Below are 19918 nucleotides of genomic sequence, written 5' to 3'. Positions count from 1 at the left end.
AGGGAGAGGGAGAGAGAGAGAGGGAGGGAGGGAGAGAGAGAGAGAGAGAGAGGGGGGGAGGGAGAGAGAGAGAGAGGGGGGAGGGAGAGAGAGAGCGGGGGGAGGGAGAGAGAGAGAGGGGGGGAGGGAGAGGGAGAGAGAGAGGGGGGGGAGGGAGAGAGGGGGGGAGGGAGAGAGAGAGGGGGGGGAGGGAGAGAGAGAGGGGGGGGGAGGGAGAGAGAGAGGGGGGGGGAGGGAGGGAGGGAGAGGGGGGGGAGGGAGGGAGGGAGAGAGGGGGGGGAGGGAGGGAGAGAGGGGGGGGAGGGAGGGAGGGAGGGAGAGAGGGGGGGAGGGAGGGAGAGAGAGGGGGGGGAGGGAGAGAGAGAGGGGGGGGAGGGAGGGAGAGAGAGAGAGAGGGGGGGGAGGGAGAGAGAGAGAGAGGGGGGGGAGGGAGAGAGAGAGGGGGGGAGGGAGCGAGAGAGAGGGGGGGAGGGGAGAGAGAGAGAGGGGGGGGAGGAGAGAGAGAGAGGGGAGGGGACGGAGAGAGAGAGGGGGGGGACGGAGAGAGAGAGAGGGGGGGGATGGAGGGAGTGAGAGAGAGAGAGGGGGAGGGAGGGAGAGAGAGAGAGAGAGAGAGAGAGGGGAGGGAGGGAGCGGGTATCGGGTCTCGGGTCGGGTCGGGGGGGGCGGAGCGGGTGTCGGGTCGGGTCGGCGGGGGGGGCGGGTCGGGTCGGGGAACAGGAGCGCGGGTCAGGTCGGGGCGGGGGCGGGGCGCAGGAGCTGGCCGTGGGAGGAGCCTCATTCACGCAGTCCTAGTGAGGCCATTCGGCCAGGGCTAGGGGCTGCGTGCTTCGGGCCCCTCCCACACAGTTCGGCGCCTGGAGCTACTGCACTTGCGTACCGACTGTAGCGCGCATGTGCAGAGGTCCCGGCACTGTTTTCAGCGCCGGGACCTGGCTCCGCCCCCCCCACAGCTCGTGCTGTCTGCGCCGAGGGCCAGAGGACCTGCAAGTAGTTGGAGAATACCGAGGATTTTTTTAGGCGCGAAAAACGGGCGCCCAGCTCGGAGGTGCGCCCGTTTTTTTTCTTGGGCCCTATAAGCCTAACAAAAGTGCCCTCTTTCAGAGGGGCACAACTAATAGAAAGCTAAAACAGAAACCTAGGAAAGTTATAAAATTAACTGTTATATCCAGTGTTCACAATGCCCTGCAGCCCCACCTGTCGCGGAAAGCCTGACGTGTACCGGTCGGTGAGCACCAAGTGCACCTTCTCCAGGGCTACCTGGGCGTGGACAAGACTGGAGAGAGGCAGGCAGACAGAGCGACCACCCTACGGGCCGTGTCCAGCCTGGACCTTTGGACGGCCACCTTAGCCAGGCCCAGGAGTAGACCCACGAGAAGGTCCTCACCAAACATCAGGAGTGTGGGACTGAAGTGAGCCAGAGGTTGAGGAGCTTCAAATGATGAAACAGGAGCAGCAACCTCTCACACTCGGTGAAACACAAACTCATCCAGGCTGCAGAAGTTACAGGCAGCCTGGGAGTCCGTGAAGTGACTTAAAAACCTGCTTGCAACACCTTAGATCCTCAGTGGTGCAGGAGAGGAGCTGTCCCCTGGCCACCCATCCCCCCACCAAGTCAGACAGTGATGTGACACGCCAGGGTGCATCCGGAGGGAAGATGAATATGAGGGAGTGGAGAGTGTGCAGGAGTGGCCCATTCAAGAAACAACTCTGCTCCACGTAGAGTGGGATGGATCGTAGGGTATTTCCGAGAGATGGCTAAAGAAGTTTGGGGCCTCACGCTAATGAGCAATTCCGTGTGATCGTGGGTAAGATCAGACTGGATCGCTCCACATGCTCGAGCCTCCTCGACACGCTGGTGGAATCGGGGCAGAGTGCCACTTAGGAATGTGGGGACAGGAGTAGGCAGTTTAGCCCCTTGAATGGCTGACATGCGATCTAATTCCATGTACCAGCCTTTGGCCGATATTCATTAATACCTTTGGTTAACAAAAATCGATCAATCTCCAATTTTAAATTAACAATTCACCGAGTATCAATTGTCATTTGCAGAAGAGAGTTCCAAACTTCTCCCACCCTTTGTGTGTCACCAGTGGCTCAGAGGGTAGCACACTCACCTGAGTCAGAAGGTTGTGGGTTCAAGTCCCACTCCAGAGACTTGAGCACAAAAAAATCTAGGTTGACATTCCAGTGCAGTGCTGAGGGAGTGCTGCACTGTTGGAGGTGTCGTCTTTCAGAAGAGATATTAAACCGAGGCCCCATCGGCTCTCTCAAGTGGACGTAAATGATCCCATGGCACTATTTCGAAGAAGAGCAAGGGGGGTTATTCCTGGTGTCCTGGGCCAATATTTATCCCTCAATCTACATAACAAAAACAGATTATCTGGTCATGATCACATTGATGTTTGTGGGAGCTTGCTGTGTGCAAATTGGCTGTTGCGTTTCCCACATTACAACAGTGACTATGTTCCAAAAATACTTCATTGGCTGTACAGCGCTTTGAGAAGTCCAGTGGTCGTGAAAGGTGCTATATAAATCCAAGTCTTTCTTTTCTTTTTTAGAAGTGTTTCCTAATTTCACTCCTGAAAGGTCTGGCACTAATTGTTAGGCTATGCCCCCTAGTCCTAGACTCCCTAACCAGCAGAAATAGTTTCTCTCCATCTACTCTATTTGGATATTAAGAGAATCAAGGGATATGGGGACAGTGCAGGAAAGTGGAGTTGAGGTTGAAGATCAGCCATGATGTCATTGAATGGCGGAGCAGGCTCGAGGGGCCGAATGGACTACTCCTGCTCCTATTTCTTATGTTCTTATCTGTTCCTCTTAATATCTTGAAAACTTCGATTAGATTGACCCTTAACCTGTAAATTCCAGGGGATATAACCCTAGTGTGTGTGGCGCTGGGATGGATTTGGCCACAGGTGGTGCCAGGACTACCCTGCTTGCCAATGGCCAAAGGCTACCCACATTGACCCAACAGGCACAGGACACCTCCCTGCAACCCCCGCCCCCCGTCCGGGGGCTCACACTGTGGCGTGTGTGCGGCGAAAAGGCGTGTCCCCCCACCCGGCTTGGTGGCGTGGGGTGTTCGCACATGCGCAGTGGCCGGGTCCGGCACCTGCCTGCTGTTTCCCCACGCTACGGCGCATGCGCGGTGGCCGGGTCCGGCACCTGCGCGGTGGCCGCTCCCCCCAGCGCGAGCGCTGACGGTTGTCGGCGGAGTGTGCGCGCGCGCGCAGCCAGGCGGGTGAGTGAGCGAGCGGGCGGCGATGCTGAAGCGGACAGCCTGCCCGCGATTCCCCGCCGCGGGCTGAAGCCGCGCACTCGCTCGGCTCGCTCGCTGTCGAATGGCGGGCCCTGGTCGGGGCCGGGGCTTGGCGCTGCTCGTATGGCGGGCCCTGATGGTGGCGTGGAGCTGCTGCGGCTCGGGCAGCGTGTGTCGGGCCAGTCCCGGGGTCAACGTGTACTTGAGCGTGGAGGAAATGCGGAGGTTGATCGGTGAGTGCCGCCCCCGCCCCCCCCGGTGAGCGGGGGTGGGGGATTCGGGAGATCCGGCGGACTCGGGCCCGGGGGCGGGGAATCCGGCGGGCCTGTGAGTGGCCGCCGCCTTATGGAAGTTGCAGGGGCCTGGGGGGCAGCCATGTCCCGGGTCACACTGCCCCTCCTCCTCACTCAGGCCGCCGGAACCGCATCCACCAGTGCACGGGGGGGGGATCAGTCCGTGCCACTCGGTGCTTGCCAACAAGGCTCCAGTGATTTCTCCCCCCACCCCACACACGCACACACACACACACACACACACATAGGTGCAGAGAGGGAGAGGCTGCGAACCTGAAGACAAGAGGTACTTGCCTCTACACAAAGGAACACCTTTTGTTTGCATGCAGCCCATCTCAGCCCAGTTGCACGGCGAGGCGATTGCACTTTGCAAAGTTAACCTGCTGCATCAGCTTCACAATTTGCCCACCAGCTTAGCCATCTGAAACCAAATTGCCTGGTGAAAAAACAATACGATTTACACCCTAAAGTGTATCGTTTACACAACGTAGATGATGGATTAAATGCCCTGCATCTTTGTGGAACATGTATTGGCAGGTATGTTATTTACCTAGCAGAATTTGTATAAAATGGCAAATGACTGGTACACAAACACTGACCACTTAGAAATCTATCATTGCCAACTGAGTTGATAAAAATATGCTTTGTAGGCAGAACCCCACACCCTCAGCCTAGTGATACAAATAATACTCCCAAACTGGTCAGTGCCCAGCAGAATGAGCTGTGCATAGCTGAACATTTGGATAACTTTACCCTGACGTGATTGCACGCTGTCAAATTTTACCAACGGCACTCATTTCTGTGGGGATATAGTGTGAAAAAGTTTTATGGTGTGAGGTTGGGGGATTAATGCACATAATGGTATATTTCAGGCTACCTAATAGTAGAAGGGAAGTGAGGAAGAAATATGTAAGCACATCTATAAAATGAGTAAAATACATAGAAGAATATTTCAACTATCAAATAAACTGGCAAGAAAGAGGTACTGAAAGGGGAAAAGGGAATGGAGTTTTTAGTGTGCACGGGATTCCTTTCTTGCCCAGCACATAAGCACAACAAGAGAGGAATCACTGTTAATGGGAAATGAACAAGAGCAGATAAAAGAAGTAAGCATCAAAGACATCTATGCGATAGTGATCACACCATAATAAGGTTTAAGATAATGATTGAGTAAGACATAAGTAAGACAAAGACCAAGGTAACAGCTTTTTCCACACAATTTAATTTTGAGGGGATGAGAATGTAACCAGGGAAGGTAAACTGGAAAAAAAATTGACAGAGATGGATCAGCAATGATAAATATTTAAAAGATGATGGATAGAGTTCAGAAGAAATATATTAGCTAAAAGACAAGAACAAACTATTTAATAATGAAACACTGGGTGACTAAAGAGATGAGAATAAAATTAAAACTTAAGAAAAAAACATACACTAAGTACGTAGACAATAAAGACAACGACTAAAAGGAATACAAAGAGGTTAAGAAAGAAGTCATTAATACAATTAGGAAGGCAAAGAGGACTACAATAAATTACCAAAAAATATAAAAAGAAATAGTAAAGTAATCTACAGACATGTAAATAACAAAAGAAAAATTAGGTAAGGGATAGGGCCACTAAAGGATGCACAAGATATAAACGCAGGTAATAACAGCGATATGGCAGAAATATTGAACGGTCAGCTGAGAAGCAAAGGCGCTCGCTGCTGGACCCAAAGAGAGCTGCCCACAGATCTCGTGATCTCTGTGGCGAGAAGTTTGCCTTTTTTGACATTCAATTGATTTTGGCGCTCTGTAATAGGAATTCCTATGGTGATGCTGCGGTGACGTCAACCAGCTGTCGAAGCAACCAATTACATTGAAGAATTCTTAGACAGGAATTGAGAAGCTGCTTTTATCTGATCTTTTAAAAAATGTTAGAGAGCGGGTTAAAGATTGGGACTCTCACATGGGGTTAAGGTAGAAGCTGAAAATAATCATGAACAAACTTAAATTTTTTTAAAGTTTAAAATAAATTGTAGTTTTAACATAATGGAGAAATTGGTCACTCCAAATATAAAAAATAGTTTTTCAGTACCAGAACGTTTGGTACCAGTCAAAATGCTGTTAAAACCCCAGTTACACCTATTCCAATAAGGCTTAACATTTAATGGGGTATTTAACAGCGATATTACCGCAGAAAAGCCTATGTTTTCGTCAGTTTCACTGAATTCATGATTACTGGCTGTTGGGTAAGGGGTGCAGGATCCATAGTGCAGCCGGTGTTGCAGCAGTGAATGACTGACCAAGGATTTCTGTGTTTAGATGCGCAAGGGCTAAACCCTGAAGTTGCGGTCAGTTTCAAAGGGGTAATGATGGTGAACGTTGTTAGTTCGCCGTCATTGCCCACTGCAAATTCTGGGCCAATGAATAATTACTTTGCATTAGTATTTACCAGATGGACGAGATCAAAAAAGAAAAAAAGATAACAAACCATTTAGGATGGAAAGGGGGGAGATAATTGATAAACTAGTCAAACTTAGAGAGGATAAGACCCATGGTCCAGATGGATTGTGAATACTAAAATAAGTTATAGACTAGTTAGGTTAACACCGGTGGTAGGAAAAATAATGGAATCTTTACTTAAATAGGTCATAGCACGATATCAGGAAACCTAAAATATAATAAACAATAGTCAGCACAAATTTCAAAAGGGAAGATCATGTTTGACCAAACTTTATTGAGTTCTGTGAAGAAGTAAAGAAAGAAAAGACTTACATTGATACCCTGTATCGTGCCATTCATGACCTCAGGATGTCCCAAAGCACTTCACAGCCAATTAAGGACTTTTGAAGTGTAGTCACTGTTGTAATGCAGCAAATGTGTGCACAGCAAGCTCCCACAAACAGCAATGTTATGTTGATTTGAGGGATAAATATTAGTCAGCACACCAGGGATCACTCCCATGCTCCTCTTCGAAATATTGCCATGGGATCTTTTTACATCCACCTGAGAGGGCAGACTTGATTTAACATCTCATCCGTAAGACTGCACCTTCAACAGTGTAGCACTCCCTCAGTACTGCACTGTAGTGTCAGCCTAGACTTTTGTGTTCAAGTCTCTGGAGTGGGACTTGAGTAACAAAGAGTAGATAAGGGTAGACATGTGACATGTGTGGTCAGGGGACAAGTGGCAGAATGTATAGGAAGCTGTCGATAAAACTGACTAGGGGTGAAAGATGGGAAGTGCTGTTCCGCAGGGAACGATGTTGGGACCACTGCCAGTCAGCATTTAGATAAATGATTTGGACTTGAGAATCGGAAGTACAATTTGAAAATTGCACCACCAAATTTGGGGGGGGGGATGGCAGGAGAGTCGTAGTAGTACTGAAGAAAACTGCGACAAAATACATGATAAGCAAGCAGAATGGGTGTGTAAATGGCAAATTAATTTCAATATAAAGAGGTGTGAAGTGGTGCATTTTTGCTAGGAGGGAATAAGGAGGCCACATACTCCTTGGAAAATAAGAGACTAACTGGGGTAGAGGAGCAAAGGGATCTGGCGTTTCACAAATCAAAAGTAGCAACAGGTTAATAAGGCTATTAAAAATGCAAACAAAGCATTTCTAGAGGAATGGAATTGAAAAGCAGACAAGTTACATTAAGCTTGTGTAGAACCTTGTTTAAACCACACTTGGAGTACTGTGAACAGTTCTGGTCTCCATATTACAAAATATTACAAAAAGAATAGAGGGGCACTGGGGAAGGTGCAAACAAGATTTACAAGGATGATACCTTGAGAAGTCATAACTCACATGAAAGACAGAACTGGCTGGACCCCTTCTCCAGAAAAGACAAGGCTGAGGGGTAACCTAATAGAGGCCACTTGTGGTGAGTCTAAAACTAATAGATATGATGGTCACTAATAAATGCAATAAGGAATTCAGGAGAAAGTTCTTTACCCAGAGAGTGTGGAACTTGCTACCACGGGGAGTGGTTGAGGTGAATCGTATCGATGCATTTAAGGGGAAGCTAGATAAGCACTTGAGGGAGAAAGGAATGGAAGCGAATGCTGATCGGGTTCGATGAAGTATGGTGGGAGGAGGCTGGTGTGGAGCATAAACACTGGCATAGACCAGCTGGGCCGAATGGCCTGTTTCTGTACAGTAAATTCTATATGCAATGTAATTAATCAGCAAGAAAATGATAATGTTTTTCTGCATGTGCATTTGTCAACAAAAATGAACGTGTTTGGTTAACTTTTCACTGATTCAATATGCACTATAGTATTTTGAAATGCGTTCTGGAATCAACTTCTGTACAAGTAAAAGCTTAAGCTTAATTATCTTTTTGTAATTGCTATTGAAGTGTGCGATTATCTTAGTTCAGAAAAGTTAATTGTGCTACACGGGTGTACAAGACTGACATAAGTCTGGACCTGCAACTTTCTGCCTATTAAAGTAAATGAATAGAGATTGCTATCCGACGAGCATTGCAGTGGAAAACCCTTGCCACGAGATCTGAGTTGTTTGATCAGTACCTAGTTTTGGAATGTCTTCCATGCTTGATTGCATTGTGTTTTTAATGGATATTACTAAAGTATAGTAGACTTGCTTTGATTTAGCACCTTTCACATCAAAATATCTTAAAAGCACTTTTGGTGATCAATGGCTTTTTGAAGTCGAATGCATGTTATGTAGGGTGCTTTAGGGTAATGAAGGATGAGATATCTGATGACAATCTAAACTGGAAAAGCAAAGCTTAATCAATTTGAGAATACCTAAAACCTTTCTGGTTGTATTCACACTTAGAAGAAATGTTGGAATATGGTTGTTTTATTTTTACTTCGTGCTTGCTGGGATTTGTTTTCATGACAGTTTACTGAAGAGTAAGTTGTGCCACATGACAGGATGATGAGGTACAGTTTCAGTTGTGACAAAAGACTTGGAGTATTTCATGTTGCCAGATGGACTGCTGACACTGGATAGGTTTGTGGGCAAGTTACTAGAAAATAAAACTATATATATAGAATGACTCATCGTTAGAAGTGTGTTACAAGGCAGTAATGAATCAAACGGTTCCGATGATATCCTAGAGAGCAAGAATAAAGTTGCAAGTGTCATCTGAACCCTAAAATATGCACAAGTACCCGTACTTAAAGCTGAAGAATAGATACGAGGTAGTATGTCTGACTTCCTTATATCAAGGAAAATAAATCACTATCTTTCACCTTTTAGGAGCTATCTTTATTTTTACTAGATATTTTTGAGCGTGTGGAGATTCACCAGTTTAAAAAAAAAATGTATTCATTCACGGGATGTGGGTGTTGCTGCCACTGCCGGCATTTATTGCCCATCCCTAATTGCCCTTGAGAGGGTGGTGGTGAGCCACCTTCTTGAACCACTGCAGCCCGTGTGGTGAAGGTGCTCTCACAGTGCTGTTTGGGAGGGTGTTCCATGATTTTGACGCAGCGACGCCGAAGGAATGGCGATATAATTCCAAATCGGGATGGTGTGTAATTTGGAAGTGATGGTGTTCCGATGCACCTGCTGCACTTGTCCTTTGAGGTCTCGGGTTAGGGAGATGCTGTAAAAGAAGCATTGGCTAGTTGTTGCAGTGGACCTTGTCGGTGGTATATATTGTAGCCACATTGCGCTGGTGGTGGAAGGAGTAAATGTTTAAGGTGGTGCATGGGCTGCCAATCAAGAGGGCTACTTTTTCCTGGATGGTGTCAAGCTCTTGAGTGTTGTTGGAGCTGCACCATTCCAGGTAAGTGGAGAGTATTCCATCCCACTCCTGACTTGGCTTCTTAGATTGCCATGCAGGCTGGTATTTTGGACTAGCCGGGGTAGTAACATGTAGGCACCTGACCCTCGGGTAACCACAACTGGAACATAGGAAGAAAAGTAAGCTATTCGGCCCCTCGAGCCTGTTGCACCATTCAGTTATATCATGGCTGAGCTGCACCTCAACTCCATTTACCTGCCTTAATACCTTACCAAAAATTCGATCAATCTCAGTCTTGGACATTTCGATTCACTCAGCATTCGCAGTCTTTTGGGGGAGTGAGTTCCAGATTTCCACTGCCCTTTAAGTCACAAAGTTTTTCCTGATTTCATCCCCAAATGGCCCAGCTCTAAATTTAAAATTAAGATTAAGTAAAAACAAGATGCCTTTAAAAACACATTTTTGTCTCTTTAAGTGAGAGAGCTCGAGAAGGTAGTGATATAATACCAGCCTACCTTTCTTTAATGCTTAATGAGAATCATAGACAAACATAACAGATTAGTGCCTTCACAGCATGCTATACAGTAGTTAGGCCCAATCCGTGTCCGTGAGACCCACTTCCTGCTCCCTTGACCCTATTCCCACTAAACTGCTGACAACCCAACGTCCCTTCCTGGCTCCCATGTTAGCTGATACTGTTTATGGCTCTCTTTCTTCAGGTACTGTTCCCCCTTCTGTCAAATCTGCCATTGTCATCCCTCTCAAAAGAACCCTCCAATCAAGTTTCTGCCCCTGCCACAGTACCGAAAAGGCTATGTTCAAAATCATAAATGACATCCATTCTGACTGTGACAAAGGTAAACTATCCCTCCTCATCCTGCAGCCTTAGACATGTTTGACCACTCCATCCTCCTCCAACGCCTCTCCGTCGTCGTACATCTGGGTGGGATTGGACTCACCTGGTTCCATTCTTATCTATCTAATTGTAGCCAGAGAATCACCTGCAACAGCTTCTCTTCCCACTCCCGCATCGTTCCCTCTGGTGCCCCCCAAGGATCTATCCTTGTTCCCTTCCTGTTTCTCATCTCCATGCTGCCCCTAGGCGACATCATCTGAAAAAACAGCGTCATTTTCCACATGACGCTTGATGACACCGGGCTCTACCTCACTACCACCTCTCTCGACCCCTCCACGGTCTCTAAATTGTCAGACTGATTGTCCGACATCCAGTACTAGCTGAGCAGAGATTTTCTCCAACTACATATTGGGAAGATCAAAGCCATTGTCTTTAGTCCCCGTCACAAGCTCTTCCCCAACCACTGACTCCATCCCTCTCTCTGAGGCTGAGCTAGACTGTTCGCAACCTTGGTGTCATATTTGACCCCCGAGCCGAGCTTCCGACCACATATCCACGCTATCACTAAGACCATCGCCCGACTCCGTCTCTGTCTCAGCTTATTTGCTACTGTAGTCCTCATCCATGCCTTTGTTACCTCCTCATCCATGCCTTTGTTACCTCCAGACTTGACTATTCCAATGCACCCCTAGCCGACCTCCCGCGTTCTGCTCTCCATAAACTTGAGGTCATCCTGTGTCCTAACTCGCACGATGTCCCGTTCAACCATCACCCCTGTGCTCACTGACCTACATATAGCTCCCGCTTAAGCAACGCCTTGATTTTGAAAATTCTCATCCTTGTTTTCAAATCCCTCCATGGCCTTGCCACTCCCTTTCTAATCTCCTCCAGCCTCACAATCCTCAGGAGATATCTGCGCTCTTCTAATTCTGGCCTTGTTAGCATCCCTGATTATAATCTCTCAACCATTGTTGGTCGTCCTTCAGCTGCCAAGGCCCTAAGCTCTGGAATTCCCTCCCTGTACCTCTCCGCCTCTACCTCTCTTTCCTCCTTTAAGACACTTCGACAATCTCCCCTAATATAGAAACATAGAAACATAGAAAATAGGTGCAGGAGTAGGCCTTTCGGCCCTTCGAGCCTGCACCGCCATTCAACAACATCATGGCTGATCACCCACCCCAGCATCTCCACTCCACACCCCCCGACCCTCCTAGCCACAAGGACTACATCCAACTCCCTCCCGAACACACCCAATGAACTGGCATCAACAACTCTCCGCGGTAGGGAACCCCACAGGCCAACAACTCCCCAAGTGAAGAAGTCTCTCCCCATCCCAGCCCCAAACAGCCCACCCCCCATCCCAAGAGCGTGCCCCCGGCTCCGGACCCACCTAACACCGGGAACACTCCCCCCGCACCCTACCCACCCCATCCCGTCAGAATCCTTCCCAAATGCCGAACACCCCCGGATGTCGAGTCCCCAGCCCCGGCCACCCAGGAGCCACGCCCCCGCGACGCGAACCACACCACATCCACCAACCGCCATCTACACAGTCAACCTGTCCACCCCACTCCGAACACTCCCCGCACCGAGGCACAGAGCCCCCAGGCTCACCCCTCCAACACACTTCTCCCCCCCCTAGACCTTCGCTGCAATGTGGCCCCTCCTGTCCCCCACCCTGGGTTTCTCCGCCCCCCACCTCCACCACGCTCCCCTCAACCCTCAACCCCCCACCCCCCGTCTCCCCTCAACTTCCCTCTGCCTCCCCGCACAGGCTCCCATCTTGGGGGCGGTAACCTTCTGGGGCAGGGAATTTTAGCACCCAGCGTGGAAGTCCTGCTCCCGCCGTAGAATTGGCCTTACCACCCCTCACTGAATATCTCCTTGTGGCTGGGTGTAAAGTTTAGTTTTATAATGCTCCTGTGAAATGCTTTGGGATGTTAGACTACATTGTAGGCACTATATAAATACAGGTTGTTGTTGATTGATCCAGTGGTGATGTGAACTTCTGTTTTACTGAATATTACAGGAACCAGTACATGCATTTTAATATTATGCATATGTGTCAGATATTTGTGATTCTGGCTGTGGAGTTATACCTGGAGTATTAGTTGTGCTTGTCAAAGACCAATTATTCCATCCTTGGGACACCTGCAGTAGTTTTGCAATGTGGCAACCGCACCTCAACCGTCTTCAATATTTCATCAATGACCTCTGCAGTATATGGCTATAGCAAAATATTAGTGTTTGAAGTGCTTGAGTTGACTTGTAAAGTTGAATGGAAACCTCATCTTTTGCGCTGTGCAGACTGAATTTGGAGAAATTGGTGAAACACAGCAGGTTTGAATGCACTGTAGCAGTACTGGGACATCATTTTGGAACTATTGTTGAGAGCATACAATTAACTGCTGGAGTATCGAGTGATTATGGATGATAATTTACAAAAAAAGTATGATGTTTCTGCTTTTTACTGACATAACAATAAACTTAATTATTTTGTGATTTATTTTCTATTCATTCTATTCCTGTTTGTGTACATAGTCAAGATATTTGTTTGTATGCATGGCTTGGAAAAGCAGAACAAATTTTGCTTCGTAAAAAAATAACATGTATTTATGTAGTGCCTTTCAGGTTCTCCGGATATCCCAAAGTGCTTCGCAGCCAACAAAGTATTTCTAAGTGTAATCAATAATGTAAGGAAACACATGAGCCAATTTGTGCACAGCAAACAGCAGTGAGATAAATTACCAGATAATCTGTTTAGTGATGTTGGTTGAGGGAACAATGTTTTCTAGGACACTTGAGTATTATTCTGCTCGTCTTTGAATCGTGGTTTGGGGTATTTTACATCCATCTGAGAGGGCAGACCGGGGTATTGGCTTAACGCCTCATGCAAAAGACAAGACCTCTGTCAGTGCAATAGTTCCTCAGTACTGCACTGAAATGTCAGCCTAGATTATGTGTTCAAGTCTCTGGAGTTGAACTTGAACCCATGATCTTGTGAATGAATTGAGAGTCCTACCACTGAGCCAAGGCTGACGGTGAATTGTATTTGCAAGAATTTTTATTCAAATATATTAACACACATTTGGGTATCTATTGAAGTAAATTTGAATGATTCACAGAATTGCTGCTGTTTAATTTTTATAGCTTTGAAAATTACTTTTGTTCTGCCTATGGAAACTCTCAACAGCTTAAGTTTATGTTTTCTTCAATTTGATATTGATCTAGTGCTGCATGGAGATTGATGTTTGTACTTGAGACCAATAGGAGTGTGCTGGAAACTTGATATTCTGTATAATGTTTGAAGTCTTTATACAAACAACTGAAGTAGTTTTTCATAATTACAGAGTGTTGCCAAGATATTCTCCATTTGTCTGGAGGAATTATTTTTGAAAATGCTCTATTTGCATCAGATTTCTGCTATATACCCTCCGTAAACTTGAGATCATCCAAAACTCTGCTGTCCGTGTCCTAACTTGTACCATGTCCCGTTCACCCAGCACCCCTGTGCTCGCTGACCTACATTGGCTCCCGATCAAGCAATGGCCCGATTTTAAAATTCTCATCCTTGTTTTGAAATCCCTCTCTGGCCTTGCCACTCCATCTCTTTCCTCCCTCCCCCCCCCCCCCCCCCCCCCCATCTCTGTGATCTTCTCCTTAAAACCTACCTCTTTGACCAAGATTTTGATCATCTGCCCTAACACCTTCATAAGTGGCTCAGTGTCAAGTTTTGTTTTATAATGCTCCTTGGGATGTATATAAGTTGTATATAAATCAATTGATCATACAACTGGGGATGTAAAATGCTATTGGGTTACTGTTGAATATATATCGGCATCCTTATTTCTTATTTAAAGTTAATAGCTTGGGATTTTTGTCGCTAAGTTTTATATGCATCTTGCTTTATGATGTGTATATGTTTGTGTGGTGTGTGTGTTTTGTGTGCGCGCACGCATACACGCGCGTGTGCATGCACGGACGCGTACACATGTATGCACACACACAAATATATACATACCCACACGCGTACACACGCTACTTAAACTGTATTAAGCATGCTGGTTATTTTGTGCAGTTCAGTACTAACCGACTTCAACTTCCTAGTTGCCCCGAGATGTTGGTCATTAGTTTCTACAGCCGAGTGGCTTGCTGAGCTCCTTCAGAAGCTATTCGTCAGTGATAACAGTCTAGGACTTGAGTCACATGTAGGCCAGACTTGGTAGGGTTCCCTTCCCTGAAGGATGTTAGTGAAGCAGCTGGGTATTTATTATTACTAGCCTGCAAATTTAATTCAATTTCACAACTTGGAGCAGAGAAAGTTAACAGGAGATTTAATGGAAGTTTCAAAATTATGACAGATTTTGATGGAGTAGATAAGGTGTGTGTGTACCATGTGAGTTGTGATCTTGAATGCACTGCCTGAAAAGGTGATGAAAGCCGGTTCAATAGTAATTTTCAAAAGGGAATTGGATATATACTTGGAAAGAAAACATTGCAGGTCTAAAACGAAAGAGCAGGCGAGTGGGACTAATTGGATAGTTCGAAGAGCTGGCACAGGCACGATGGGCTGAATGGTCTCCTTTTACGCTGTAAGATTCTGTGATTCACTGCTGACAGATGGTGGGGAATCCACCATTGAGCCAAACCTCACATCCCACCTCCAGTTGTGTCAAATCTCAGATTTTCCTTCTGCAATTTTGCCAAACCGAAGGTGGTGCCAAATCAAACGAGCCGTCGAACACCAGGACCCCAACCTAGTGCAGGGCCATCTCCAGTGTTCGTATACTGCCCTCCCCCTGACCCCCCCCCCCACAGTCCAGGTAAACCCCATTCCCCCTCCACACATACATACCAGATATCTACCTCCGCTTGGTGCATCCTGAATACCACCTTGTGGTTTCTCTGCTTTAAAAATGGTAATGGATAAATACATAAAATAAAGGTCACTCATTTACAGTCTTCAAAGAAAAATGGACAAAGTCATGGAATTCAGTCCCCAGAATACCGTTTCATAAAATGACAATTGACTTATATTGTCAGTTTAGCTGAGTGGCCCTGATGTGCCCTTCCTTTCATAAACACCTCAATTGTAAAACCGCAAATTCCCTGACTGAGCAATGCCAGTCGTACATTAAATAGACACAGTGGGTGTCACAACCTGCATAATGCAGCCTAAGGCTACAACCTTTTACTCAGTCTAGTACTGAACAAAGGGAGGGATGCCTACAAAAAGGAAGGAATGATATGCTATAATCAGTTTTGCTATCAATCATAAAAAATGTTGGTGCTTTAAAGATGCTTTCTGACTTTTTGATTAGATTAAAAAAAAAAATTCTCGGAAAACAAATTTCGCCCAGAATAATGGCCATCAAGGTTTGCTGCTGTTCCACTGATATTAAGTAGGGCAGCTCCTACTTTTGAGGTCCAATAATACTAATTTTAAAATTCTGAATCCTGTTCGTAAACCTGCCCCTTTTTGTGCTCCATGGCTTCCTTGACTTCCTAATGTGTTCAACTATCTAATTCCCTCCATTGTGCTCTACTCCCTGTGGTTTGGAATGAGACCATGGTAAACCATTACAACCATACTCTAGTCCCAGACTGTCCATGGGTAATGTCATGGGAGAGCAGATAATATCTCATTGAATCATAGAAGAGTTACATCACAGAAGGAGGCCATTCGGCCCGTCGAGCCTGTGCCAGCTCTGCAAGAGCACCTCAGCTAGTCCCACTCCCCCGCCCTTTCCCCGTAGCCCTGCAATTTTTTTTCCTTCAGATACCTATTTAATTTCCTTTTGAAAGCCACGATTGAGTCTGCCTCCACCACCCTTTCAGGCCGTGTATTCGAGATCCTAACCACTCGCTGTGTTTAAAAAACAAAAAAGTTTTTCCTCATGTCATCTTTGGTTCTTTTGCTAATCACCTTAAATCCTGGTTCGCGGCCCTACTGTCAATGGGAGCAGTTTCTCTCTACTCTGTCTAGACCCCTCATAATTTTGAACACTTACGTCAAATCTCCTATCAACCTTCTCTGCTCTAAGGAGAACAACCCCAGCTTCTCCAGTCTCTCCATTGTAACTGAAGTCCCTCATTCCTGGAACCATTCTTGTAAATCTTTTCTGCACCCTCTCTAACGCTTTCACATCCTTCCTAAAGTATGGTGCTATAATATGAACATAATGTACACTTGAGATACTGCCTGATAGTTAGCTCTGAGCTGCCTACTTACTTAAAATGCAATTACAGCAGTGAAGCTTGGCTCATAAAAATCACAGAAGTAAAAGTTGTGCGATCTAACCTGTTTTCCAATGTCATAATTTGGATTGATGGCAAGGTGTCTGTGGTGGTAGTATTCAAGTATAAAAATGGTTTGAGATTGCAGTTTCTGCATTTGTATTCCTGTTTTGCATAGAAAAATAGTGGTGTTTATACTGAGGCATTCAAAATCCACAGGGTTCACTGGTCAAAGATTTGTTGCTCAGATGGTAATCATTTAATTCTGGGGATCATTCATTAGTTTAAATACGGAGGATACATCCCTACTTCAAGTTGTATGTGGGACATTTCAAAGCTTAGAGTTTGAAATTCTCAGAAATGTAAATTGGTACAATATGAATTGTTATTCAATTACTTGCGCCATAACTTGGGCCATAATGTTGAGTACTGCTTACTTATCCTTTTTTTGCTTAAAAATAAATTTTGCTTCTGGCAGTGGGCCTGGATATCTTGTGTTCTGTTTATATGTAGAAATGTAATGACATTAATATGTACAAGTAGCTGCAAATTTGAAAGCTGATTGAATGGATTTGCTTTGGTGGCAAATTCTACATATGAACAATAACAGACAGGGAAAGACTCTCTGGTCCATCCAACTTGTCCCACGCAATTCTGATACCTTGTGTATCACAATATATACATTCCACCAATTCCCGTATTGGACTGTTCAGTCACCTAAGAACTTACTTTTAGAGTGGAAGCAAGTCTTCCTCGATGTCGAGGGACTGCCTCTGATGATGATGACTCCACCACACCCAAGAGGAGAAGAAACAGATAAAAACCCAGGCCAATTTGTGGGGGGGTGGTGGATGGAGAGAGAATCTTGGAAATTTCTATCCGACATCCTTGGTGATTGAATGTAGTCTATGAGATCACTCTGGCCCTGATCATTCCTACCAAGGCAGTAGGAGGTGATCTCCACCTTGCTTGAAGCAATTCAATGAATCGGCATCTATTGCATGAGCTGGCAGCCTGTTTCAGAGGTTGACTATTCTCAGGGAAGTATCTCCTGATATCTAACTTAGATCTGACCTTGTACAACCCATCGTCCTCCTTAGCCTACAGTAATGTATCATGCCAAATGCCTGACTTGCTGCTATTGTAAAAGTTGTCTCATAGCTGGGTTCCCTCAACGACTATCTGTCCCACCTGTGACAGAGTCTGTGGCTCTCGTGGACTGTACAGCCACCAAAGAACTCACTTCAGGAGTGGAAGCAAGTCTTCCTCGATTCTGAGGGACTGCCTATAATGATGATGACATAAAATCAATGTGGGGAAAATTCCAGTCGGAGGCTTCCTTCGGAAGGACCCGGTGGTCCCAGAGGCGCCTTCGATTGTGGTCGGAGGCCAACACTCCATGAGTAGCGTACAGATGACTTCCCCCGTACGTACAAAAATGCTGGAGTCACGTGGGCCGGGACCACCAATCACTCGGCAGTATTCTCATTGATAATAATAGCAACTCCGTTTTTACAAGTTCCCATTACTATCAATCAGAATAACTCCCTAAAACAAGAAACACAAAATAAATACATTAAAAACCTCACATATTTAAAATTAATTAAAATTAAAGTTAATTAAATGTTTTAGAGAAAAAATAATATTTTGGGGAATTTTTTTTAAACGTGTTTTAATAGGGTTTCCAATAAACTTACCTTAATTGACAGGGTTTTTACTATAAAAATTAGTATTTACATTTAATTTTTAGATGTTTTACAACTCTTACGCTGGTAAAAGTAAACTATATGCCTGCTTTTACCAGGCGCAAGAGTTTGAAAGACATTTGCTGGGCATGAATTGGGCGAATAGCCCAATCTCTCTCACATGAATGTCCTTCTCCTGGGGATGGGGATTTCTCTTGACAGATTGGAAAAGCCGGTTTTTGGTGCATGCGCATTGCATGCCAAAAAACGGCTTTTGCAAAGCCTTGCTGGGTCCGTGCGCACTTCATACGGACCTGGTGAGGTCGCAATTTTAGCCCCAATATTTATCTTTTAAGCAAGCACAATTCATTTTTAGCAGCTGCATGATTTATTTTGGGTTTGATCTGAGTGCAAACAGAGCTCTGGAGATTGGAAGTAGGATAAATCTTGTTTATTGTAGCTAGGAAACAGTTACTGACACTTAACTAGTTGAAGTAGTTCATGTTCCATTTAGTAATGAGTGTTGATAAACTTTTGTAAAATGTCATCCGAATCCTGACATTGAGATGAAGGGTTTGGGGCCCTGTGTGGTATGTGAACAAGAATTGATCCTCACCCTCTTTTCCCCTTTACACATAAAGTGTGTTTATTTCCAACATATTCTTAATGTTGAGTTTTTCAATTTTATGTATTTTTACTGCCATTTTTTAAAATTCCAGGTATGCACACCATGTTGAACTCCTGTTGGCAGGCTTTTAAATAGCCTAGTTGACGTGTACTAAAGATTTACAGCGACATCTGTAGCACATGTAAACACTTTAATATGCTACAGATGCAGCCTTCTTTAAACCATTTATGACGGTCTGCTTTTGTCAGCTGACTTTATGGCATCTTGAATTGAACCTCTGTAAATCAGCTTTGCAATAATGATGGGTCAGCTTTAAAGTCTACACATTCTGTACTTGCAAATATGATGAAAGCAGTAGTGGGAAAATCTGTGGGTAGTTTTTTCAGTACCTTTACAAATAGAATTCTTGAGTAAATCATAGTAGTTGAAGATGTTGAAATCATGCCTCCTTGTGTGTCAGCCATCTTACAAATCAACAGATGTTATTAAGTCGAGTTAATTTTATCCTTAAATTTGTTGGTTTTAGAATCACTATTTTTCAGCGTTGGCTCAAAAGAAAGCTAAGTTTAACAAGGAAAAACCTTGGATTTTGTTTTAAAGTTGAGATTCTTTTATATATTTCCCCACAAGAAAACAAGAATTAATTAAAAAAAACATAGTGCAAGCAATAGTCTGGTTGCTGTAAATACATCTTTAAGTGGCCAGTTACCATGCATAGAATTACATAGAAATTACATCATGGAAGAAAGCTGTTTGGACCAACCAGTCTTGTATTGGTGCTTATCCCTTTCTGCATCAGTAGTCCTAATCTTTTCCTTCAAGCACCTCTCAAACCTTTCATTTATTTATACGCAAATGTTCCAAAAATAGTTCTGTTATAATATATATGAGAACTTATTTTTTTGTTAGAACATTTGATTCCTCAACATGCTGGATTAAAATTGTAAAATCAGTAACTCCCTGATGACCATACAGGATTAAGCCATACAGACCAGTAGAATTCCTGGTTAAACATTTGGTCTGTGCTGAGTTATTTGATCTCAGCAGGGCAGTAGTTAAGTCACTATAGTAGATCTCAGTGCCCCTAGGCTAGGGAAGAAAAAAGGAGCCACTCTCCCTATTGCTACACAATGACCCGTCTAGAAATTGCATGTACTTGGACATGAGATAGGAGTAGGCCAATCGGCCCTTTGAGCCTGCTCCGCCATTCAGTAAGATCATGGCTGATCTTCCTCAACTCCACCTTCCCGC

The 19918-nt window shown here is 45.2% G+C and overlaps 1 protein-coding gene across 1 annotated transcript in view; it reads left to right on the top strand.

The window, feature by feature from the left end:
* The first annotated feature begins 3216 nt into the window (after positions 1-3216).
* Positions 3217-19918, top strand: part of ryk (receptor like tyrosine kinase) — a 316752-nt gene continuing 300050 nt past the window's right edge. The window contains exon 1 of the mRNA XM_070884019.1: positions 3217-3498. Within this exon, the coding sequence (XP_070740120.1) occupies positions 3348-3498 (151 nt within the window). The 5' untranslated portion in view covers positions 3217-3347. The remainder of the gene's footprint in view (positions 3499-19918) is intronic.

Source organism: Pristiophorus japonicus, chromosome 6, assembly GCF_044704955.1.
Source record: "Pristiophorus japonicus isolate sPriJap1 chromosome 6, sPriJap1.hap1, whole genome shotgun sequence".
In the NCBI taxonomy this organism is placed as follows: domain Eukaryota; kingdom Metazoa; phylum Chordata; class Chondrichthyes; family Pristiophoridae; genus Pristiophorus; species Pristiophorus japonicus.
Note: the sequence above shows the minus strand (reverse complement) of the source record. Positions and strands in the feature narration are given on the sequence as shown.